The sequence below is a fragment of the Oncorhynchus gorbuscha genome, linkage group LG13 (genome assembly GCF_021184085.1).
Source record: "Oncorhynchus gorbuscha isolate QuinsamMale2020 ecotype Even-year linkage group LG13, OgorEven_v1.0, whole genome shotgun sequence".
In the NCBI taxonomy this organism is placed as follows: domain Eukaryota; kingdom Metazoa; phylum Chordata; class Actinopteri; order Salmoniformes; family Salmonidae; genus Oncorhynchus; species Oncorhynchus gorbuscha.
Genome location: NC_060185.1, coordinates 1,784,432 through 1,805,586, shown reverse-complemented (window position 1 = coordinate 1,805,586; position 21,155 = coordinate 1,784,432). Strand labels below are relative to the sequence as shown.

General features: G+C 44.6%; 1 protein-coding gene across 4 annotated transcripts in view; it reads right to left on the bottom strand.

Moving 5' to 3' along the window:
• LOC123992447 (rho GTPase-activating protein 42-like) overlaps window positions 1-5,812 on the bottom strand; it is a 222,029-nt gene extending 216,217 nt beyond the window's left edge. For all 4 annotated transcript variants that reach the window (XM_046293584.1, XM_046293585.1, XM_046293586.1 and 1 more), the window contains exon 1: window positions 5,430-5,812. In XM_046293584.1, coding sequence (XP_046149540.1) covers window positions 5,430-5,583 — 154 coding nt within the window. In that variant the 5' untranslated portion in view covers window positions 5,584-5,812. The remainder of the gene's footprint in view (window positions 1-5,429) is intronic.
• Between the last annotated feature and the right edge of the window lie 15,343 nt (window positions 5,813-21,155).

Below are 21,155 nucleotides of genomic sequence, written 5' to 3'. Positions count from 1 at the left end.
AGTTGCATTAGTAGTCTGCATTAGTAGTCTACAAGACAAGTTAATGACATGATACACAAAGATCACCACATAGAAACAGACTGTGGAGGGACACACAGACCTCACTTCGATTTGAATCTAAATGGCTTGGTAGACACTGTAAACTAGAACATGCATTTATCCTAATTCTACTACTGAAACATGGTAGTTCCACTGTGTAAGGCTGAATAGTATGCACCTTACTTTCTCTAGTTGGTTGGAGCTGTCTGGCTGGTGTTTAGGTGTAATCTCACAGTGTTTAGGTGTACATTTACATTACATTTAAGTCATTTAGCAGACGCTCTTATCCAGAGCGACTTACAAATTGGTGCATTCACCTTATGACATCCAGTGGAATCGTCACTTAACAATAGTGCATCTAAAACTTAGGGGGGGTGGGGTGAGAGGGATTACTTAACCTATCCTAGGTATTCCTTAAAGAGGTGGGGTTTCAGGTGTCTCCGGAAGGTGGTGATTGACTCCGCTGTCCTGGCGTCGTGAGGGAGTTTGTTCCACCATTGGGGGGCCAGGGCAGCGAACAGTTTTGACTGGGCTGAGCGGGAGCTGTACTTCCTCAGTGGTAGGGAGGCGAGCAGGCCAGAGGTGGATGAACGCAGTGCCCTTGTTTGGGTGTAGGGCCTGATCAGAGCCTGGAGGTACTGAGGTGCCGTTCCCCTCACAGCTCCGTAGGCAAGCACCATGGTCTTGTAGCGGATGCGAGCTTCAACTGGAAGCCAGTGGAGAGAACGGAGGAGCGGGGTGACGTGAGAGAACTTGGGAAGGTTGAACACCAGACGGGCTGCGGCGTTCTGGATGAGTTGAAGGGGTTTAATGGCACAGGCAGGGAGCCCAGCCAACAGCGAGTTGCAGTAATCCAGACGGGAGATGACAAGTGCCTGGATTAGGACCTGCGCCGCTTCCTGTGTGAGGCAGGGTCGTACTCTGCGGATGTTGTAGAGCATGAACCTACAGGAACGGGCCACCGCCTTGATGTTAGTTGAGAACGACAGGGTGTTGTCCAGGATCACGCCAAGGTTCTTGGCGCTCTGGGAGGAGGACACAATGGAGTTGTCAACCGTGATGGCGAGATCATGGAACGGGCAGTCCTTCCCCGGGAGGAAGAGCAGCTCCGTCTTGCCGAGGTTCAGCTTGAGGTGGTGATCCGTCATCCACACTGATATGTCTGCCAGACATGCAGAGATGCGATTCGCCACCTGGTCATCAGAAGTGTTTAGGTGTAATCTCACATAGTGTTTAGGTGTAGTCTCACATAGTGTTTAGGTGTAGTCTCACATAGTGTTTAGGTGTAGTCTCACATAGTGTTTAGGTGTAGTCTCACATAGTGTTTAGGTGTAGTCTCACATAGTGTTTAGGTGTAGTCTCACATAGTGTTTAGGTGTAGTCTCACAGTGTTTAGGTGTAATCTCACATAGTGTTTAGGTGTAGTCTCACATAGTGTTTAGGTGTAATCTCACATAACGTTTAGGTGTAGTCTCACATAGCGTTTAGGTGTAGTCTCACATAGTGCGTAATCTCACATAGTGTTTAGGTGTAGTCTCACATAGTGTTTAGGTGTAATCTCACATAACGTTTAGGTGTAGTCTCACATAGTGTTTAGGTGTAGTCTCACATAGTGTTTAGGTGTAGTCTCACATAGTGTTTAGGTGTAGTCTCACATAGTGTTTAGGTGTAATCTCACATAGTGTTTAGGTGTAGTCTCACATAGCGTTTAGGTGTAGTCTCACATAGCGTTTAGGTGTAGTCTCACAGTGTTTAGGTGTAGTCTCACATAGCGTTTAGGTGTAGTCTCACATAGCGTTTAGGTGTAGTCTCACATAACGTTTAGGTGTAGTCTCACAGTGTTTAGGTGTAGTCTCACATAGTGTTTAGGTGTAGTCTCACATAGTGTTTAGGTGTAGTCTCACATAGTGTTTAGGTGTAGTCTCACATAGTGTTTAGGTGTAGTCTCACATAACGTTTAGGTGTAGTCTCACATAGTGTTTAGGTGTAGTCTCACAGTGTTTAGGTGTAGTCTCACATAGTGTTTAGGTGTAGTCTCACATAATGTTTAGGTGTAGTCTCTCATAGCGTTTAGGTGTAGTCTCACATAGTGTTTAGGTGTAGTCTCATAGCGTTTAGGTGTAGTCTCACATAGTGTTTAGGTGTAGTCTCACAACATTTAGGTGTAGTCTCACAGTGTTTAGGTGTAGTCTCACAGTGTTTAGGTGTAGTCTCACATAGTGTTTAGGTGTAATCTCACAGTGTTTAGGTGTAATCTCACATAACGTTTAGGTGTAGTCTCACATAGTGTTTAGGTGTAGTCTCACATAGTGTTTAGGTGTAATCTCACAGTGTTTAGGTGTAATCTCACATAACGTTTAGGTGTAGTCTCACATAGTGTTTAGGTGTAGTCTCACATAGTGTTTAGGTGTAGTCTCACATAGTGTTTAGGTGTAATCTCACATAGTGTTTAGGTGTAGTCTCACATAGTGTTTAGGTGTAGTCTCACATAACGTTTAGGTGTAGTCTCACATAGTGTTTAGGTGTAATCTCACATAGTGTTTAGGTGTAGTCTCACATAGTGTTTAGGTGTAATCTCACATAGTGTTTAGGTGTAGTCTCACATAGTGTTTAGGTGTAGTCTCACATAGTGTTTAGGTGTAGTCTCACATAGTGTTTAGGTGTAATCTCACATAGTGTTTAGGTGTAGTCTCACATAGTGTTTAGGTGTAGTCTCACATAGTGTTTAGGTGTAGTCTCACATAGTGTTTAGGTGTAGTCTCACATAGTGTTTAGGTGTAGTCTCACATAGTGTTTAGGTGTAGTCTCACATAGCGTTTAGGTGTAGTCTCACATAGCGTTTAGGTGTAGTCTCACAGTGTTTAGGTGTAGTCTCACATAGTGTTTAGGTGTAGTCTCACATAGTGTTTAGGTGTAATCTCACATAGTGTTTAGGTGTAGTCTCACATAACGTTTAGGTGTAGTCTCACATAGTGTTTAGGTGTAATCTCACATAACGTTTAGGTGTAGTCTCACATAGCGTTTAGGTGTAGTCTCACAGTGTTTAGGTGTAGTCTCACATAGCGTTTAGGTGTAGTCTCACATAACGTTTAGGTGTAGTCTCACATAACGTTTAGGTGTAGTCTCACATAACGTTTAGGTGTAGTCTCACATAACGTTTAGGTGTAGTCTCACAGCATTTAGGTGTAATCTCACATAGTGTTTAGGTGTAGTCTCACATAACGTTTAGGTGTAGTCTCACATAGCGTTTAGGTGTAGTCTCACATAATGTTTAGGTGTAGTCTCACATAGCGTTTAGGTGTAGTCTCTCATAGCGTTTAGGTGTAGTCTCACATAGTGTTTAGGTGTAGTCTCACATAGTGTTTAGGTGTAGTCTCACATAGTGTTTAGGTGTAGTCTCACATAGTGTTTAGGTGTAGTCTCACATAGTGTTTAGGTGTAGTCTCACATAACGTTTAGGTGTAGTCTCACATAGTGTTTAGGTGTAGTCTCACATAATGTTTAGGTGTAGTCTCTCATAGCGTTTAGGTGTAGTCTCACATAGCGTTTAGGTGTAGTCTCACATAGTGTTTAGGTGTAGTCTCACATAGTGTTTAGGTGTAGTCTCACATAGTGTTTAGGTGTAGTCTCACATAACGTTTAGGTGTAGTCTCACATAGTGTTTAGGTGTAGTCTCACATAGTGTTTAGGTGTAGTCTCACATGGTGTTTAGGTGTAGTCTCACAGCGTTTAGGTGTAGTCTCACATAGTGTTTAGGTGTAGTCTCACAGCGTTTAGGTGTAGTCTCACATAGTGTTTAGGTGTAGTCTCTCATAGCGTTTAGGTGTAGTCTCACATAGTGTTTAGGTGTAGTCTCACATAGTGTTTAGGTGTAGTCTCACATAACGTTTAGGTGTAGGTTCACGTACACCAAGAGTTCTCCATTAAGGGCTAGATATGAATAGAGAGATAAGAGGCAAGGCGATAAGAGATATCCAGATAAGATATCCTTACTGCACCACCACATTGAAACCACTGAGAGATGGTAAAATAAGGACCGCAGTAGGCTCCTTAAACAGCAATGTTGTGTGACTGCTTTAAAAACACCATTGAGGCATTAGGTCTCCTTATGGCGGGTAGTCACGTTACCATCTAAACAAGGACTATATTTCTGAGAGGGCCAAACAACTAGCGGTTAGAGTCCTTTGTCTTCACTGGGAATACTTCAGTATGTGCTGAAAGAGGGAAAAGGATAGTGTTGATCGTGTTGCTGTTCCAAAAGGCCCTGGAGTCAGGAACAGTAACCTTCCACTTTATTCTGTCTGTATGTTCATCTGTGTCTTTTCCACCGTGGTATTGAATATAAGGATAATATGGCAACAGTAGAACATACTCAAACTGAGTCACCAGTGAGTATTGGTTATCGGCTTGGTTTGCAGAATACGGAGGGGCAAGAAACTACTATCCTAATGTATCCAAACTATTTTAAAAGGGCACTTAACAAAGATATATTCCCACACTCTGCTAACTCATAGGTATTAACACAATCTCATAGCTACTAACACATGGCGAATATGGTTCCATACTGCAACCATTTTTATTATTACTTCTGTAGAGTGATTGAAGAGGGCTCCCGAGAGGTGCAGCGGTCTGAGGCACTGCCTCTCAGGGCTTGAGGCGTCACTACAGACACCTTGGTTCAATTCCAGGCTGTATCACAACCGGCCGTGATTGGGAGTCCCATTGGGACAATTGGCCCAGCGTCGTCCGTGTTTGTCTGGTGGAGGCAGTCTTTGTAAATAAGAATTTGTTCTTAAACTGACTTGTCTAGTTAAATAAAGGTTACAAAATAAATAAATAAAAAAGAGGCCTGGGAGGCCTGGTGAGGCCCTTACCCCCAAGCATTATCTCCTGTAATGGGTCTGATTGCTCTCTCTCTCTCTCTTGGGAATTCAAACCTTTTCGGTCTTTACTTTTTTTAAATCAAACTTGAAATGGTCAAATGCTATGTAATTGTATTCATGGATAAAACACGATTATGGAAAGGAAAAGGAGAACGTGTAAAATAACAAGAACAGATGTCCACTTAGTATCGTTGCCTGACAGGGGCGCGTAGTAAAAAAGTGTAATTTTCCACTTCAGCGGCGTAAAGATTCCCGTCCCATAAACGTCCACGGGTTCAAAGGGGATACTCGACGCCGATTGGATGGTGAGGATACGTGACAAACCATTAAGCTACACTTTAATAATAGTATAGTATAGTATCTTTAACCTATCACACAAAAACGCTTTGTTCCAAAATGTGATAACACACAATCTAGACATTCAAGTAACATTTTTAACTGAAACAAAGCAACACAGTTTGAAGTTAGACATTTGAAGATGATGAAGAGGATGAGAAGGCTACTTACTCTTTAGCGCCGTTATCAACATATTCCCGTCTTTGATCAGTTCTTTGATGAATTTGTTTGTTCGGTCCAACTCTATTTCATGATATTTTAGCCGTTCTCTGAAATCAGGGCTGTCCAGAAAAGAATCGCTAAACTCCAGAGTTGGGAGTCCCATTGTGAACTCGAAAGTAAGACTATGTGTCCCGCACAATAAACTAGTTTAAAAGTTATTTTCCGATCATAAAAGTATTTACCTAACAGAAGTTTGTTTTCATCATGCTACACCGGTGTTATTCGCAATCTAGAGTTGTCGAAACGTTTTTTTTCCCTCCCACTTTTCCGGGTACTTCCGCCGTAGATACGGACTTTTCTCTCCAGAGCCCCTCACCAAAATGACCCGTGATTGTGAGACTCCTGCTGGTAAAGATTGGGACGCGGTTTGTTTGCCTTGCCAAATATTAGAAACTACTGTATGTGTCTTGGTTGTTAATGATTTAAAACTACACTCAACGTAAACTAAACAGAAATGTAGTTTAAACGTTAACTCGTAAATCAATAAAGTTAGATGATAATGCCTTCTGTGTTTTCTCAACCATCATTTTAAAGTATATATTAACCTACACATCTCAGTTGGTTTATTACATGCGCGAGTTATAAGTATCAGATTGTAGCCTACAGGCATAAAACTACCAATGTAGCCCGGATCACGTGTCTCTTGGGAAATACTGCATTATATGGCTGACTACACAATTGAAAAGTGTAACCTAGCGCTGCTTATTCAGGCCAGCCTGTCGAGCACGAACAGAACATAAATATAAACTTGAAGTGAACACGGCTAGAGGGTTTTACACAACAGTCAAGTTTTATTCCCATAGAACCACAGCAATGTGTGTGACCTAAAGCAGTACAGAGAGTTTGATAAAGGAACTGAGACACATTTGTGCTCACAATGAATCCTAGGGAGAATGCAGCCAAACAGAAATGTTATTAAGCTACCTCACAAAATCTACCATAATACCATACATATTACCCTTGTGCCAATAAAACAACCAAATGTAGCTGTACAAACACTCCACTACGTATACCAGCTCACATAAAATAAAGATATTGTTCAGAAACAGATGGGAGCGTTGATGTGTGTCAGTATGGTTGTGTGTACCGATAACACTGAAACTGGACGGCTATGAGCTGGTGTCTGTGTGCCTGTGTGTGTGTGATGCGTGCGTGTGTGTGTGTGTGTGCCTGTGTGTGTGTGATGCGTGCGTGTGTGTGTCTGTGTGCCTGTGTGTGATGCGTGCGTGTGTGTGTGTGTGTGTGCCTGTGTGTGTGTGATGCGTGCGTGTGTGTGTGTGATGCGTGCGTGTGTGTGTGTGTCTGTGTGTGTGTGATGCGTGCGTGCGTGTGTAGTGTGAATAAGTAACATGGTAAAGGAGGCCCTTATATTACCATATAACACTGTAGATCCTAATTGGAGCCAGAGGAATCACTCACCTATGGAACACAGAGAGATAATGATGATGATGTCAAAACTCCAAATGAGCATTTGCTAGGTTGGCACAGAGGAGTTGATTCATAGTCCTTAACATATTGCTTAAGCACCGTGTGGCTATCTAGTGTTGCTGTTGGTACTACATGATGAATTACAAGTATGAAGGTTTGACAATGGTAAGAATACCATGTAGAACAAGAGAAAAGCGACTAACTGACTGACTGACTGACTGACTGACTGACTGACTGACTGACTGACTGACTGACTGACTGACTGACTGGCTGACTGACTAACTGACTAACTGACTGGCTGAATGACTGACTCTGGCTGGCTGGATGAATGACTGGCTGAATGACTGACTGACTAACTGGCTGACTGACTGACTGACTGACTGACTGGCTGGCTGACTGACTGACTGACTGGCTGAATGACTGACTCTGGCTGGCTGGATAAATGACTGGCTGAATGACTGACTGACTAACTGGCTGACTGACTGACTGACTGACTAACTGACAAACTGGCTGACTGACTGACTGATTGGCTGACTGACTGACTGACTAACTGACTGACTGGCTGGCTGACTAACTGACTGGCTGAATGACTGACTGACTAACTGATTGGCTGACTGACTGACTAACTGACTGGCTGAATGACTGACTCTGGCTGGCTGGATGAATGACTGACTGACTGACTAACTGACTGGCTGAATGACTGACTGGCTGAATGAATGACTGACTGACTGACTAACTGGCTGACTGACTGACTGACTGACTGACTGACTGGCTGGCTGGCTGACTAACTGACTGGCTGAATGACTGACTCTGGCTGGCTGGATGAATGACTGGCTGAATGACTGACTGACTAACTGGCTGACTAACTGGCTGACTAACTGACTGACTGACAAACTGGCTGACTGACTGACAAACTGGCTGACTGACTGACTGACTAACTGATTGGCTGACTGACTGACTAACTGACTGACTGGCTGGCTGACTAACTGACTGGCTGATTGACTGACTGACTAACTGACTGGCTGAATGACTGACTCTGGCTGGCTGGATGAATGACTGACTGACTAACTAACTGACTGACTGACTGACTGACTGACTAACTGATTGGCTGACTGACTGACTAACTGGCTGGCTGGCTGGCTGACTAACTGACTGGCTGAATGACTGACTCTGGCTGGCTGGATGAATGACTGGCTGAATGACTGACTGACTAACTGACTGACTGGATGACTGACTAACTGGCTGACTGGCTGACTGACTAACTGGCTGACTGGCTGACTGACTAACTGGCTGACTGGCTGACTGACTAACTGATTGGCTGACTGACTGACTAACTGACTGGCTGGCTGGCTGACTAACTGACTGACTGGCTGGCTGACTAACTGACTGGCTGAATGACTGACTCTGGCTGGCTGGATGAATGACTGGCTGAATGACTGACTGACTAACTTACTGACTGACTGACTGACTGACTAACTGATTGGCTGACTGACTGACTGACTGACTAACTGACTGACTGACTAACTGACTGACTGACTGGCTGGCTGACTAACTGACTGGCTGAATGACTGACGCTGGCTGGATGAATGACTGGCTGAATGACTGACTGACTGACTGACTGGATGACTGACTAACTGACTGACTGGATGACTGACTAACTGGCTGACTGGCTGACTGACTAACTGGCTGACTGACTGGCCGGCTGACTGAATGACTGACTGACTGGCTGGCTGACTGGCTGAATGAATGACTGGCTGGCTGAATGACTGACTGACTAACTGGCTGACTAACTGGCTGACTGACTGACTGACTGACTAACTGACTGACTCACAAACTGGCTGGCTAACTGGCTGTCTGACTGACTGACTGACTGACTAACTGATTGGCTGACTGACTGACTAACTGGCTGACTGGCTGGCTGAATGACTGGCTGAATGACTGACTGACTAACTGGCTGACTAACTGGCTGGCTGACTGACTGACTGACAAACTGGCTGGCTAACTGGCTGACTGACTGACTGACTGACTGACTAACTGATTGGCTGACTGACTGACTAACTGACTGGCTGGCTGGATGAATGACTGACTGACTAACTGACTGGCTGAATGACTGACTCTGGCTGGCTGGATGAATGACTGGCTGAATGACTGACTGACTAACTGACTGACTAACTGGCTGACTAACTGGCTGACTGACTGACTGACTGACTGACTGATTGGCTGACTGACTGACTAACTGACTGACTAACTGACTCTGGCTGGCTGGATGAATGACTGACTGACTAACTGACTGGCTGAATGACTGACTGACTAACTGATTGGCTGACTGACTGACTAACTGACTGGCTGGCTGACTAACTGACTGACTGGCTGGCTGACTAACTGACTGGCTGAATGACTGACTCTGGCTGGCTGGTTGAATGACTGGCTGAATGACTGACTGACTAATTGACTGACTGGATGACTGACTAACTGGCTGACTGGCTGACTGACTAACTGGCTGACTGGCCGGCTGACTGAATGACTGACTGACTAACTGGCTGACTGAATGACTGACTGACTAACTGGCTGACTGACTGACTGACTGACTAACTGACTGACTGGCTGGCTGACTGGCTGAATGAATGACTGACTCTGACTGGCTGGCTGAATGACTGACTCTGACTGGCTGGCTGGCTGAATGACTGGCTGGCTGAATGACTGACTGGCTGGTTGGCTGAATGACTGGCTGGCTGAATGACTGGCTGGCTGAATGACTGACTCTGACTGGCTGGCTGGCTGGCTGGCTGAATGACTGACTGACTGGCTGGCTGGCTGAATGACTGGCTGACTGAATGACTGGCTGTCTGCTAAATGACAACAATGTATATTTAAACAGTAGAGTGTCTGCTAAATGACTATAATGTATATTTAAACAGTTGAGTGTCTGCTAAATTACTACAATGTATATTTAAACAGTAGAGTGTCTGCTAAATGACTACAATGTATATTTAAACAGTAGAGTGTCTGCTAAATGACTACAATGTATATTTAAACAGTAGAGTGTCTGCTAAATGACTACAATGTATATTTAAACAGTAGAGTGTCTGCTAAATGACTACAATATATATTTATACAGTAGAGAGTCTGCTAAATGACTACAATGTATATTTAAACAGTAGAGTGTCTGCTAAATGACTACAATGTATATTTAAACAGTAGAGTGTCTGCTAAATGACTACAATATATATTTAAACAGTAGAGTGTCTGCTAAATGACTACAATATATATTTATACAGTAGAGAGTCTGCTAAATGACTACAATATAAATATAAGTCCAAATGTAAACACCTCATAGTTTTACATAATTGTTATGAAAAGCATTACATGCATTTGAAGCACTGCAGACAGTCTGGTACAGTAGTATTCTGCATCAGTCTGGTACAGTAGTATTCTGCATCAGTCTGGTACAATAGTATTCTGCATCAGTCTGGTACAGTAGTATTCTGCATCAGTCTGGTACAGTAGTATTCTGCATCATCAGTCTGGTACAGTAGTATTCTGCATCATCAGTCTGGTACAGTAGTATTCTGCATCAGTGTGGTACAGTAGTATTCTGCATCATCAGTCTGGTACAGTAGTATTCTGCATCATCAGTCTGGTACAGTAGTATTCTGCATCATCAGTCTGGTACAGTAGTATTCTGCATCAGTGTGGTACAGTAGTATTCTGCATCATCAGTTTGGTACAGTAGTATTCTGCATCATCAGTCTGGTACAGTAGTATTCTGCATCATCAGTCTGGTACAGTAGTATTCTGCATCAGTCTGGTACAGTAGTATTCTGCATCATCAGTCTGGTACAGTAGTATTCTGCATCAGTCTGGTACAGTAGTATTCTGCATCATCAGTCTGGTACAATAGTATTCTGCATCATCAGTCTGGTACAGTAGTATTCTGCATCAGTCTGGTACAGTAGTATTCTGCATCAGTCTGGTACAGTAGTATTCTGCATCATCAGTCTGGTACAATAGTATTCTGCATCATCAGTCTGGTACAGTAGTATTCTGCATCAGTGTGGTACAGTAGTATTCTGCATCAGTCTGGTACAGCAGTATTATGCATCAGTCTGGTACAGTAGTATTCTGCATCAGTCTGGTACAATAGTATTCTGCATCATCAGTCTGGTACAGTAGTATTCTGCATCATCAGTCTGGTACAGTAGTATTCTGCATCAGTCTGGTACAATAGTATTCTGCATCATCAGTCTGGTACAGTAGTATTCTGCATCAGTCTGGTACAATAGTATTCTGCATCATCAGTCTGGTACAATAGTATTCTGCATCAGTCTGGTACAGTAGTATTCTGCATCATCAGTCTGGTACAATAGTATTCTGCATCATCAGTCTGGTACATTAGTATTCTGCATCAGTGTGGTACAGTAGTATTCTGCATCAGTGTGGTACAGTAGTATAAATAATCTGCTCTGACCTCAACCAAGGATCATAAAAAGTTGTGCTATAGATTCTCAGACAACCCAAAGATTCCTTGATGTCCTTCCAGACTCCCTCCACCTACCCAAGGACGTCAGAGGACAAAAATCAGTTAACCAACAAATTGAAGAACTAAATGTAACCTTGCATAATATCCTAGATGCAGTCGCACCCCTATAAACAATAAAACATTTGTCACAAGAAATTTGCTCGCTGGTATACAGAAAAGAGCTTCCAGAAAATTGGAACGGAAATGGCGCTCCACCAAACTGGAAGTCTTCAGACTAACTTGGAAAGACAATTTTCCAACCTAATTGAGGAAAACAAGAACAATCCAAAATGTATTTTTGATACTGTCTCAAAGATAACTAAAAAGCAACATTCCCCAAGAGAGGATGGCTTTCACTTAAATTCATGAACTTCTTCGACAAAAAGATCATGATCATTAGAAAGAAAATGAAGGACTCCTCTTTGAACCTGCGTATTTCTCCAAACCTCAGTTGTCCTGAGTCTGCACAGAACTGCCAGGATCAATGGAGACACTCAGGTTTTTAATCCTGTATCTCTTGACACTCTCATGAAAATAGTCATGGCCTCTAAACCTTCCAGCTGCATACTGGACCGTATTCCAACTAAACTCCTGAAAAAGCTCATTCCTGTACGTGGCCCTCCTATGTTGAACATAATAAATGGCTCTCTAGCCACCGGATGTGAACCAAACTCACAAAAAATGGCAGTAATAAAGCCTCTCTTGAAAAAGCCAAACCTTGGTCCGGAAAATGTAAAAATAAAAATAAAATGTAAAAAACACTATCGGCCTATATTGAATCTCCCATTCTGTTAAAAATCTCCCATTCTGTTAAAAGCTTCCCGAAGACAAATCATGTATACAAAACACTTCATTCATGCTTTTGTCACTTTTAAATTAGACTACTGCAATGCTCTACTCTCTGGCTAACGGCATAAAGCACTTAGTGCTAAACACGGCTGCTAGAATCCTGACTAGAACCAAAACATGTGTTCATATTACCCCAGTGCAAGTCTCTACACTGGCTACTGCTAACCTACAAAGCATTATACGGACTTGCTCCTACCTATCTCTCTGATTTGGTCCAGCCGTACATACCTACACGTCCCTCCTCCTTACCGTCCCTAGAATTTCTAAGCAAACAGCTGGAGGCAGGGCTTTCTCCTACAGAGCAACATTCTATCCATATGAGAGAAACAGGCTCAGCCTTGACTTTTATGTCTTTACTGAAGACTCATCTCTTCATTAGGTCCTATGATTGAGTGTAGTCTGGCCCAGGGGAGCCAAGGTGAACCGCCCTTGCTGTCTCTGCTTGGCCGGCTCCTTTCTCTCCACTGGGCTTCTCTGCCCTATTACAGGGCTGGGTCACCTGGCTTACTAGTGGTCTTCCATGCCGTCCCTAGGAGGGGTGCGTAACTTGAGTGGGTTGTTACTTACGTGATCTGCCTGTCCGGTTTTGCGCTCCCTCTGGTTCGTGCAGTGGAAGAGATCTTCATGGGCTATACTCGGCCTTGTCTCAGGGTAATAAGTTGGTGGTCTGTTGATATCCCTCTATGCTTTGCCTCTGTGCTTTGACAAAGTGGGTGGGGTTATATCCTGCTTGGTTTGCCCTGTCCGGGGGTATTGTCAGACCGGGCCACGACCCCCCCCCCAAATTATCCACAGAGCCTGAAGGTTGTGTGCATGAGTGTGTGTGTTTGTAGTGTGAATCTGTGAGTGTACACGCTTGTGTTTGAGTGTACACGCTTGTGTTTGAGTGCACATTTTTTATTTATTTTTTATTTAACCTTTATTTAACTAGGCAAGTCAGTTAAGAACAAATTCTTATTTTCAATGACGGCCTAGGAACAATGGGTTAACTGCCTGTTCAGGGGCAGAACGACAGATTTGTACCTTGTCAGCTCGGGGGTTTGAACTTGCAACCTTCCGGTTACGAGTCCAACGCTCTAACCACTAGGCTACCCAGCCTCCTCTACACTCTAACCACTAGGCTACCCAGCCTCCTCTACACTCTAACCACTAGGCTACCCTGCCACCTCTACACTCTAACCACTAGGCTACCCTACCTCCTCTACACTCTAACCACTAGGCTACCCTACCTCCTCTACACTCTAACCACTAGGCTACCCTGCCACCTCTACACTCTAACCACTAGGCTACCCTACCTCCTCTACACTCTAACCACTAGGCTACCCTACCACCTCTACACTCTAACCACTAGGCTACCCTACCTCCTCTACACTCTAACCACTAGGCTACCCTACCTCCTCTACACTCTAACCACTAGGCTACCCTACCTCCTCTACACTCTAACCACTAGGCTACCCTGCCACCTCTACACTCTAACCACTAGGCTACCCTACCTCCTCTACACTCTAACCACTAGGCTACCCTACCACCTCTACACTCTAACCACTAGGCTACCCTACCACCTCTACACTCTAACCACTAGGCTACCCTACCTCCTCTACACTCTAACCACTAGGCTACCCTACCTCCTCTACACTCTAACCACTAGGCTACCCTGCCGCCCTGTCTGAGTGTACACACTTGTGTCTGAGCCCTGAAGTTGTGTGAATCTGCACCCTTAATGAACAACAGTGGATCAGCCCCCAGTCTCTAGTCAACACAGTCACATGATTAAGTCAGGGTAGGTAGGTGGGTGGTTAGATGTGTAGGGTAGATGTGTGGGTGGTTAGATGTGTAGGGTAGGTGTGTGGGTGGTTAGATTTGTAGGGTAGGTGTGTGGGTGGTTAGATTTGTAGGGTAGGTGTGTGGGTGGTTAGATGTGTAGGGTAGATGTGTGGGTGGTTAGATGTGTAGGGTAGGTGTGTGGGTGGTTAGATGTGTAGGGTAGATGTGTGGGTGGTTAGATGTGTAGGGTTGGTGTGTGGGTGGTTAGATTTGTAGGGTAGGTGTGTGGGTGGTTAGATTTGTAGGGTAGGTGTGTGGGTGGTTAGATTTGTAGGGTAGGTGTGTGGGTGGTTAGATGTGTAGGGTAGATGTGTGGGTGGTTAGATGTGTAGGGTAGGTGTGTGGGTGGTTAGATTTGTAGGGTAGGTGTGTGGGTGGTTAGATGTGTAGGGTAGATGTGTGGGTGGTTAGATGTGTAGGGTAGGTGTGTGGGTGGTTAGATTTGTAGGGTAGGTGTGTGGGTGGTTAGATGTGTAGGGTAGGTGTGTGGGTTGTTAGATGTGTAGGGTAGGTGTGTGGGTTGTTAGATGTGTAGGGCAGGTAGGTGGGTGGTTGGATGTGTAGGGTAGGTGTGTGGGTGGTTGGATGTGTAGGGTAGGTGTGTGGGTGGTTGGATGTGTAGGGTAGGTGTGTGGGTTGTTAGATGTGTTGGGCAGGTAGGTGGGTGGTTGGATGTGTAGGGTAGGTGTGTGGGTGGTTGGATGTGTAGGGTAGGTGTGGGGGTTGTTAGATGTGTAAGGTAGGTGGTGTGGGTGGTTAGATGTGTAGGGTAGGTGTGTGGGTGGTTGGATGTGTAGGGTAGGTGTGTGGGTGGTTGGATGTGTAGGGTAGGTGTGTGGGTTGTTAGATGTGTAGGGTAGGTGTGTGGGTGGTTAGATGTGTAGGGTGGTTAGAAAAGTGTGGGGTGGGTTCTGTTGGTGGTTAGCCGTGTATCGGGTAGAACTGTGGGTGGTTAGACGTGTAGTGTAGGTGGCTGTGGGTGGTTTGACATGTGTAGGGTAGGTGATTGTGGGGGGTTTCACATGTGTAGTGTTGGTAGCTGTGGGTGGTTTGACATGTGTAGTGTTGGTGGCTGTGGGTGGTTTGACATGTGTAGGGTAGGTGATTGTGGGGGGTTTCACATGTGTAGTGTTGGTAGCTGTGGGTGGTTTCACATGAGTAGTGTTGGTAGCTGTGGGTGGTTTGACATGTGTAGTGTTGGTGGCTGTGGGTGGTTGGACATTGTAGGGTAGGAGACTGTAGGTGGTTAGACAAGTGTGGGGTGGGGGTCTGTGGGTGGTTAGCCGTGTATCGGGTAGAACTGTGGGTGGTTAGACATGTGTAGTGTAGGTGGATTGTGGGTGGTTATACGTGTAGGTTAGGAGTCTGTGGGTGGTTAGACATGTGTAGGGTAGTATGATATGGGTGGTTAGATTTGTGTACGGTTGTGAAGCTGGGTAGTTAGACATGTAGGGTAGGGTAGTATGGGTTGTTAGACATGTGTGGGGTAGCGTAGGAGTGCCACATCCGTCAGAGCTTAATCCTCTATTGACTCTGCTTGTTTGATGGTTCATCTGAGGGGATAGCGGGATTTCTTATAGGCGTTGTTGTTCATGTTGTCGTGGTTGTGTCTATGGGAGCATATGGGGAGGGAATGATGTCACCTCCAGGTAGGTGTTGGTCTCCCTTTGTGCTGAAGGTGTCAGGTTTTCTCATCTCTCTCTCTCTCTCTCTCTCTCTCTCTCTCTCTCTCTCTCTCTCTCTCTCTCTCTCTCTCTCTCTCTCTCTCTCTCTCTCTCTCTCTCTCTCTCTCTCTCTCTCTCTCTCTCTCTCTCTCTCTCTCTCTCTCTCTCTCTCTCTCTCTCTCTCTCTCTCTCTCTCTCTCTCTCTCTCTCTCTCTCTCTCTCTCTCTCTCTCTCTCTCTCTCTCTCTCTCTCTCTCTCTCTCTCTCTCTCTCATATATATTATTATATATTAAACATGAGCCTGTACACAACATACATTATGCCATATCTTCCACAGCTCTGTGGGTACATGAAACCACTCAAACACTCTCGGAGACACATAAACATTGTGTGTGATACACCAACAGCCCTCCTCCCACTCTCTGTCTCACTCATAGTGCATTACACAGGGGATCTCTGGCCTCTCTAATGGACAATTACTAGTTCACTCCGTTCCCACCAGAGGATTGTCTTTCTATCAGCCATCTATTCCCTGTGTTTGAGGGGTGTACAATCTCTCTGGATGGATTGGTTTCATTTTCCAGTGACTCTTTCCTGCTCTAGGTTGTGCCTGGTGTTTTGTCCCGTTAATGTTATGACTGTAGAAATGTTTTGTAATGACCTGTCAAACACCCTGGTAATGGCTGAAATGGGAATCAATGGAATACATTGTCTTTCTGTTGCATCTATAACAGCACTAATACTTCGTTGGTGATTTAACTCACGGTCCCAACATTCACAAGAAAGACAGAGAGACAGTAGGAGCGGTAGAGATACTCAGGACCATGCCTCAGGACTACCTGGCCTTATGACTCCTTGATGTCCTCAGTCCACCTGGTCGTGCTGCTGCTCCAGTTTCAACTGTTCTGCCTGTGGCTATGGAACCCTGACCTGTTCACCGGACGGGCTACCTGCCCGAGACCTGCTGTTTTCAACTCTCGAGAGGCAGCAGGAGTGGTAGAGATACTCTGAATGATCGGCTATGAAAAGCCAACTGACATTTACTCCTGAGGTTCTGACCTGTTGCACCCTCCACAACCACTGTGATTATTATTATTTGACCCTGCTGGTCATTTATGAACATTTGAACATCTTGGCCATGTTCTGTTATAATCTCCACCCGGCACAGCCAGAAGAGGACTGGCCACCCCATATAGCCTGGTTCCTCTCTAGGTTTCTTCCTAGGTTTTGGTCTTTCTAGGGAGTTTTTCCTAGCCACTGTGCTTCTACACCTGCATTGCTTGCTGTTTGGGGTTTTAGGCTGGGTTTCTGTATAGCACTTTGAGATATCAGCTGATGTACGAAGGGCTTTATAAATACATTTGATTGATTGAAATACATTTGATTGATATCTACCCCGTTTCCTCTAACCCGTTATGCTAATGTATTCATATATGAAAAGGAATAACGCAACAACAAATACCTGATAACATTAGAATATGTATGTATTCTAATGTTATATATATATATACAGTAGGAGTGCATTCTAAGATAAAAAAAGTGGAATTTGACAATAAATCCCTGAACTCCATTTATCATTTTTTCCGTGCCAGTAAAATGTTTTATATGCTATAGTTCAGTGGATATCTGCTAGATTTGAACCATTTTGATGACCGTTGCTAGTGCGTTACACAGGGGATCTCTGGTCTCTCTAATGGACCGTCACTAGTTCAGATGGAAAAAAGAGAGGCTGATGTTTACGTCCCAAATGACAGCCCATTATTCCTTTGTTGCACACGACATTTGACAATGGCCCATAGGGCTCTGGTCAAAAGTAGTGCACTATATAGGGAATAAGGTTCCATAGGGCTCTGGTCAAAAGTAGTGCACTATATATAGGGAATAGGGTTCCATAGGGCTCTGGTCAAAAGTAGTGCACTATATATAGGGAATAGGGTTCCATAGGGCTCTGGTCAAAAGTAGTGCACTATATAGGGAATAGGGTTCCATAGGGCTGGTCTATAGTAGTGCCCTATATAGGGAATAGAGTTCCATAGGGCTCTGGTCTAAAGTAGTGCACTATATAGGGAATAGGGTTCCATAGGGCTGGTCTATAGTAGGGCACTATATAGGGAATAGGGTGTAATTTGGGACGCACATCAGTATTCACTAGAGCATTGGTTAGCCAACCGCCTGCGAACGTCCCCCGTTGGATATCAATAAGCCATGCAGAAAATGCATCGATTAGCTTTCCGGCGCAGGGAGGGTTATTTGTGAGTCAAACGCCTTTTGATTCGATTTCTTCCGACATCAGCGTGGCTTATTGCATGACGAACTCTGTGGCACATTTAGCAGCATATGAGGAAAGGCCCTTATTAGGGCGTTGGGATGGGAGAGTGTTCTCTCTATTATGGATACAGTTCCTTCTGTCTCCTTCTGCAGTAGGAGGAGGGGTGTTACAGTATAATATGTCCCTCTGTCTCCTTCTGCAGTAGGAGGAGGGGTGTTACAGTATAATATGTCCCTCTGTCTCCTTCTGCAGTAGGAAGAGGGGTGTTACAGTATAATATGTCCCTCTGTCTCCTTCTGCAGTAGGAGGAGGGGTGTTACAGTATAATATGTCCCTCTGTCTCCTTCTGCAGTAGGAAGAGGGGTGTTACAGTATAATATGTTCCTCTGTCTCCTTCTGCAGTAGGAGGAGGGGTGTTACAGTATAATATGTCCCCCTCTCTCCTGCTGCAGTAGGATGTGATTTATTTTAGCCCAATTTTACCAGGTAAGTTGACTGAGAACACATTCTCAGTTACAGCAACGACCTTGGGAATAGTTACTGGGGAGAGGAGGGGGATGAAATAGCCAATCGGATACTGGGGATGATTATGTGACCGTGATGGTATGAGGGCCAGATTGAGAATTTATCCAGGACACCGGGGTTAACATCCCTACTCTTACGATAAGTGCCATGGGATCTTTAGTGACCACAGAGAGTCAGGACACCGGGGATAACATCCCTACTCTTACGATAAGTGCCATGGGATCTTTAGTGACCACAGAGAGTCAGGACACCGGGGTTAACACCCCTACTCTTACGATAAGTGCCATGGGATCTTTAGTGACCACAGAGAGTCAGGACACCGGGGATAACATCCCTACTCTTACGATAAGTGCCATGGGATCTTTAGTGACCACAGAGAGTCAGGACACCGGGGATAACATCCCTACTCTTACGATAAGTGCCATGGGATCTTTAGTGACCACAGAGAGTCAGGACACCGGGGTTAACATCCCTACTCTTACGATAAGTGCCATGGGATCTTTAGTGACCATAGAGAGTCAGGACACCGGGGTTAACATCCCTACTCTTACGATAAGTGCCATGGGATCTTTAGTGACCACAGAGAGTCAGGACACCGGGGTTAACATCCCTACTCTTACGATAAGTGCCATGGGATCTTTAGTGACCACAGAGAGTCAGGACACCGGGGATAACATCCCTACTCTTACGATAAGTGCCATGGGATCTTTAGTGACCACAGAGAGTCAGGAAACCGGGGTTAACATCCCTACTCTTACGATAAGTGCCATGGGATCTTTAGTGACCACAGAGAGCCAGGACACCGGGGATAACATCCCTTTTCTTACGATAAGTGCCATGGGATCTTTAGTGACCACAGAGAGTCAGGACACCGGGGATAACATCCCTACTCTTATGATAAGTGCCATGGGATCTTTAGTGACCACAGAGAGTCAGGACACCGGGGATAACATCCCTTTTCTTACGATAAGTGCCATGGGATCTTTAGTGACCACAGAGAGTCAGAACACCGGGGATAACATCCCTACTCTTATGATAAGTGCCATGGGATCTTTAGTGACCACAGAGATTCAGGACACCGGGGATAACATCCCTACTCTTATGATAAGTGCCATGGGATCTTTAGTGACCACAGAGAGTCAGGACACCGGGGTTAACATCCCTACTCTTACGATAAGTGCCATGGGATCTTTAGTGACCACAGAGAGTCAGGACACTGGGGATAACATCCCTACTCTTATGATAAGTGCCATGGGATCTTTAGTGACCACAGAGAGTCAGGACACCGGGGATAACATCCCTACTCTTATGATAAGTGCCATGGGATCTTTAGTGACCACAGAGAGTCAGGACACCGGGGATAACATCCCTACTCTTATGATAAGTGCCATGGGATCTTTAGTGACCACAGAGAGTCAGGACACCCGTTTAACGTCCCATCCAAAAGACAGCACCCTAAACAGGGCAAAATTCCAAAGGCTGTGCCTAATATAGTGTATAAGAGGTCATAGAAGATGTTTTGTAGTGATTCCTACTTTGTTGATGTAAAGAATATTTGTTGGCCCGTGGTGTGTAATGGGAAGCAACCAGACGCTGCACTTGATGCATTTATTAAATTGCTTATTCCAGTTACTAATAAACACCCATTAAGAAAATGACTGTAAAAACGGTCAAATCCCTGTGGATTGATGAGGAATTGAAACATTGTATGGTTGAGAGGGATGAGGCAAAAGGAATGGCAAATAAGTCTGTCTGCACAACCGATTGGCAAACGTACTGCAAATTGAGAAATCATGTGACTAAACTGAATAAAAAAGAAGAAGAAACTACACTATGAAACAAAGATAAATGACATAAAGAATGTAAAAAGCTTTGGCGCACCTTAAATTACATTTTGGGGAAAAGGGCAAACTCAGCTCCATCATTCATTGAATCAGATGGTTCATTCATCACAAAACCACCACCAGGGTCTGACAATTTGGATGGAAAATTACTGAGGATAATAGTGGACAATGTTGCCACATCCTCCATTTAAGCCTCCATTATACAGTTAAGTCATTTAACCGATGCTCTTAACCAGATTGACTTACAGTAGTGAATGCATACATTTTCATACTGCTCCCAAGTGGGAATCGAACCCAAAACCCTGGCGTTGCAAGCACCCTGCTCTACTAAGTGAGCCACATGCCTACTAGAAAGTGTGTGCCCTTAGGCCTGCAGGGAAGCAAAAAATAATTCCGTTACTTAAGAATATTAAAGCCCCCTTTACTGGTTCAAATAGTCAGCCAATCAGCCTGATACCAACCCGTAGTAAACTTCTGGAAAAAATTGTGTTTGACCAGATGTATTTTACAGTCTTTCAGCACGTTTGTAGGGAAGGACACTCAACAAGCAAAGCACTTACACAAATGTCTGATGATTGGTGGAGAGAAATTGATGATAAAAAGATTGTGGGGGCTGTTTTGTTAGACTTCAGTGGGGCTTGTGACATTATCGATCATAGTCTGCTGCTGGAAAAACGTATGTGTTATGGCTTTACACCCCCTGTTATAATGTGGATAAAGAGTTACCTGTCTAACAGAACACAGAGAGTGTTA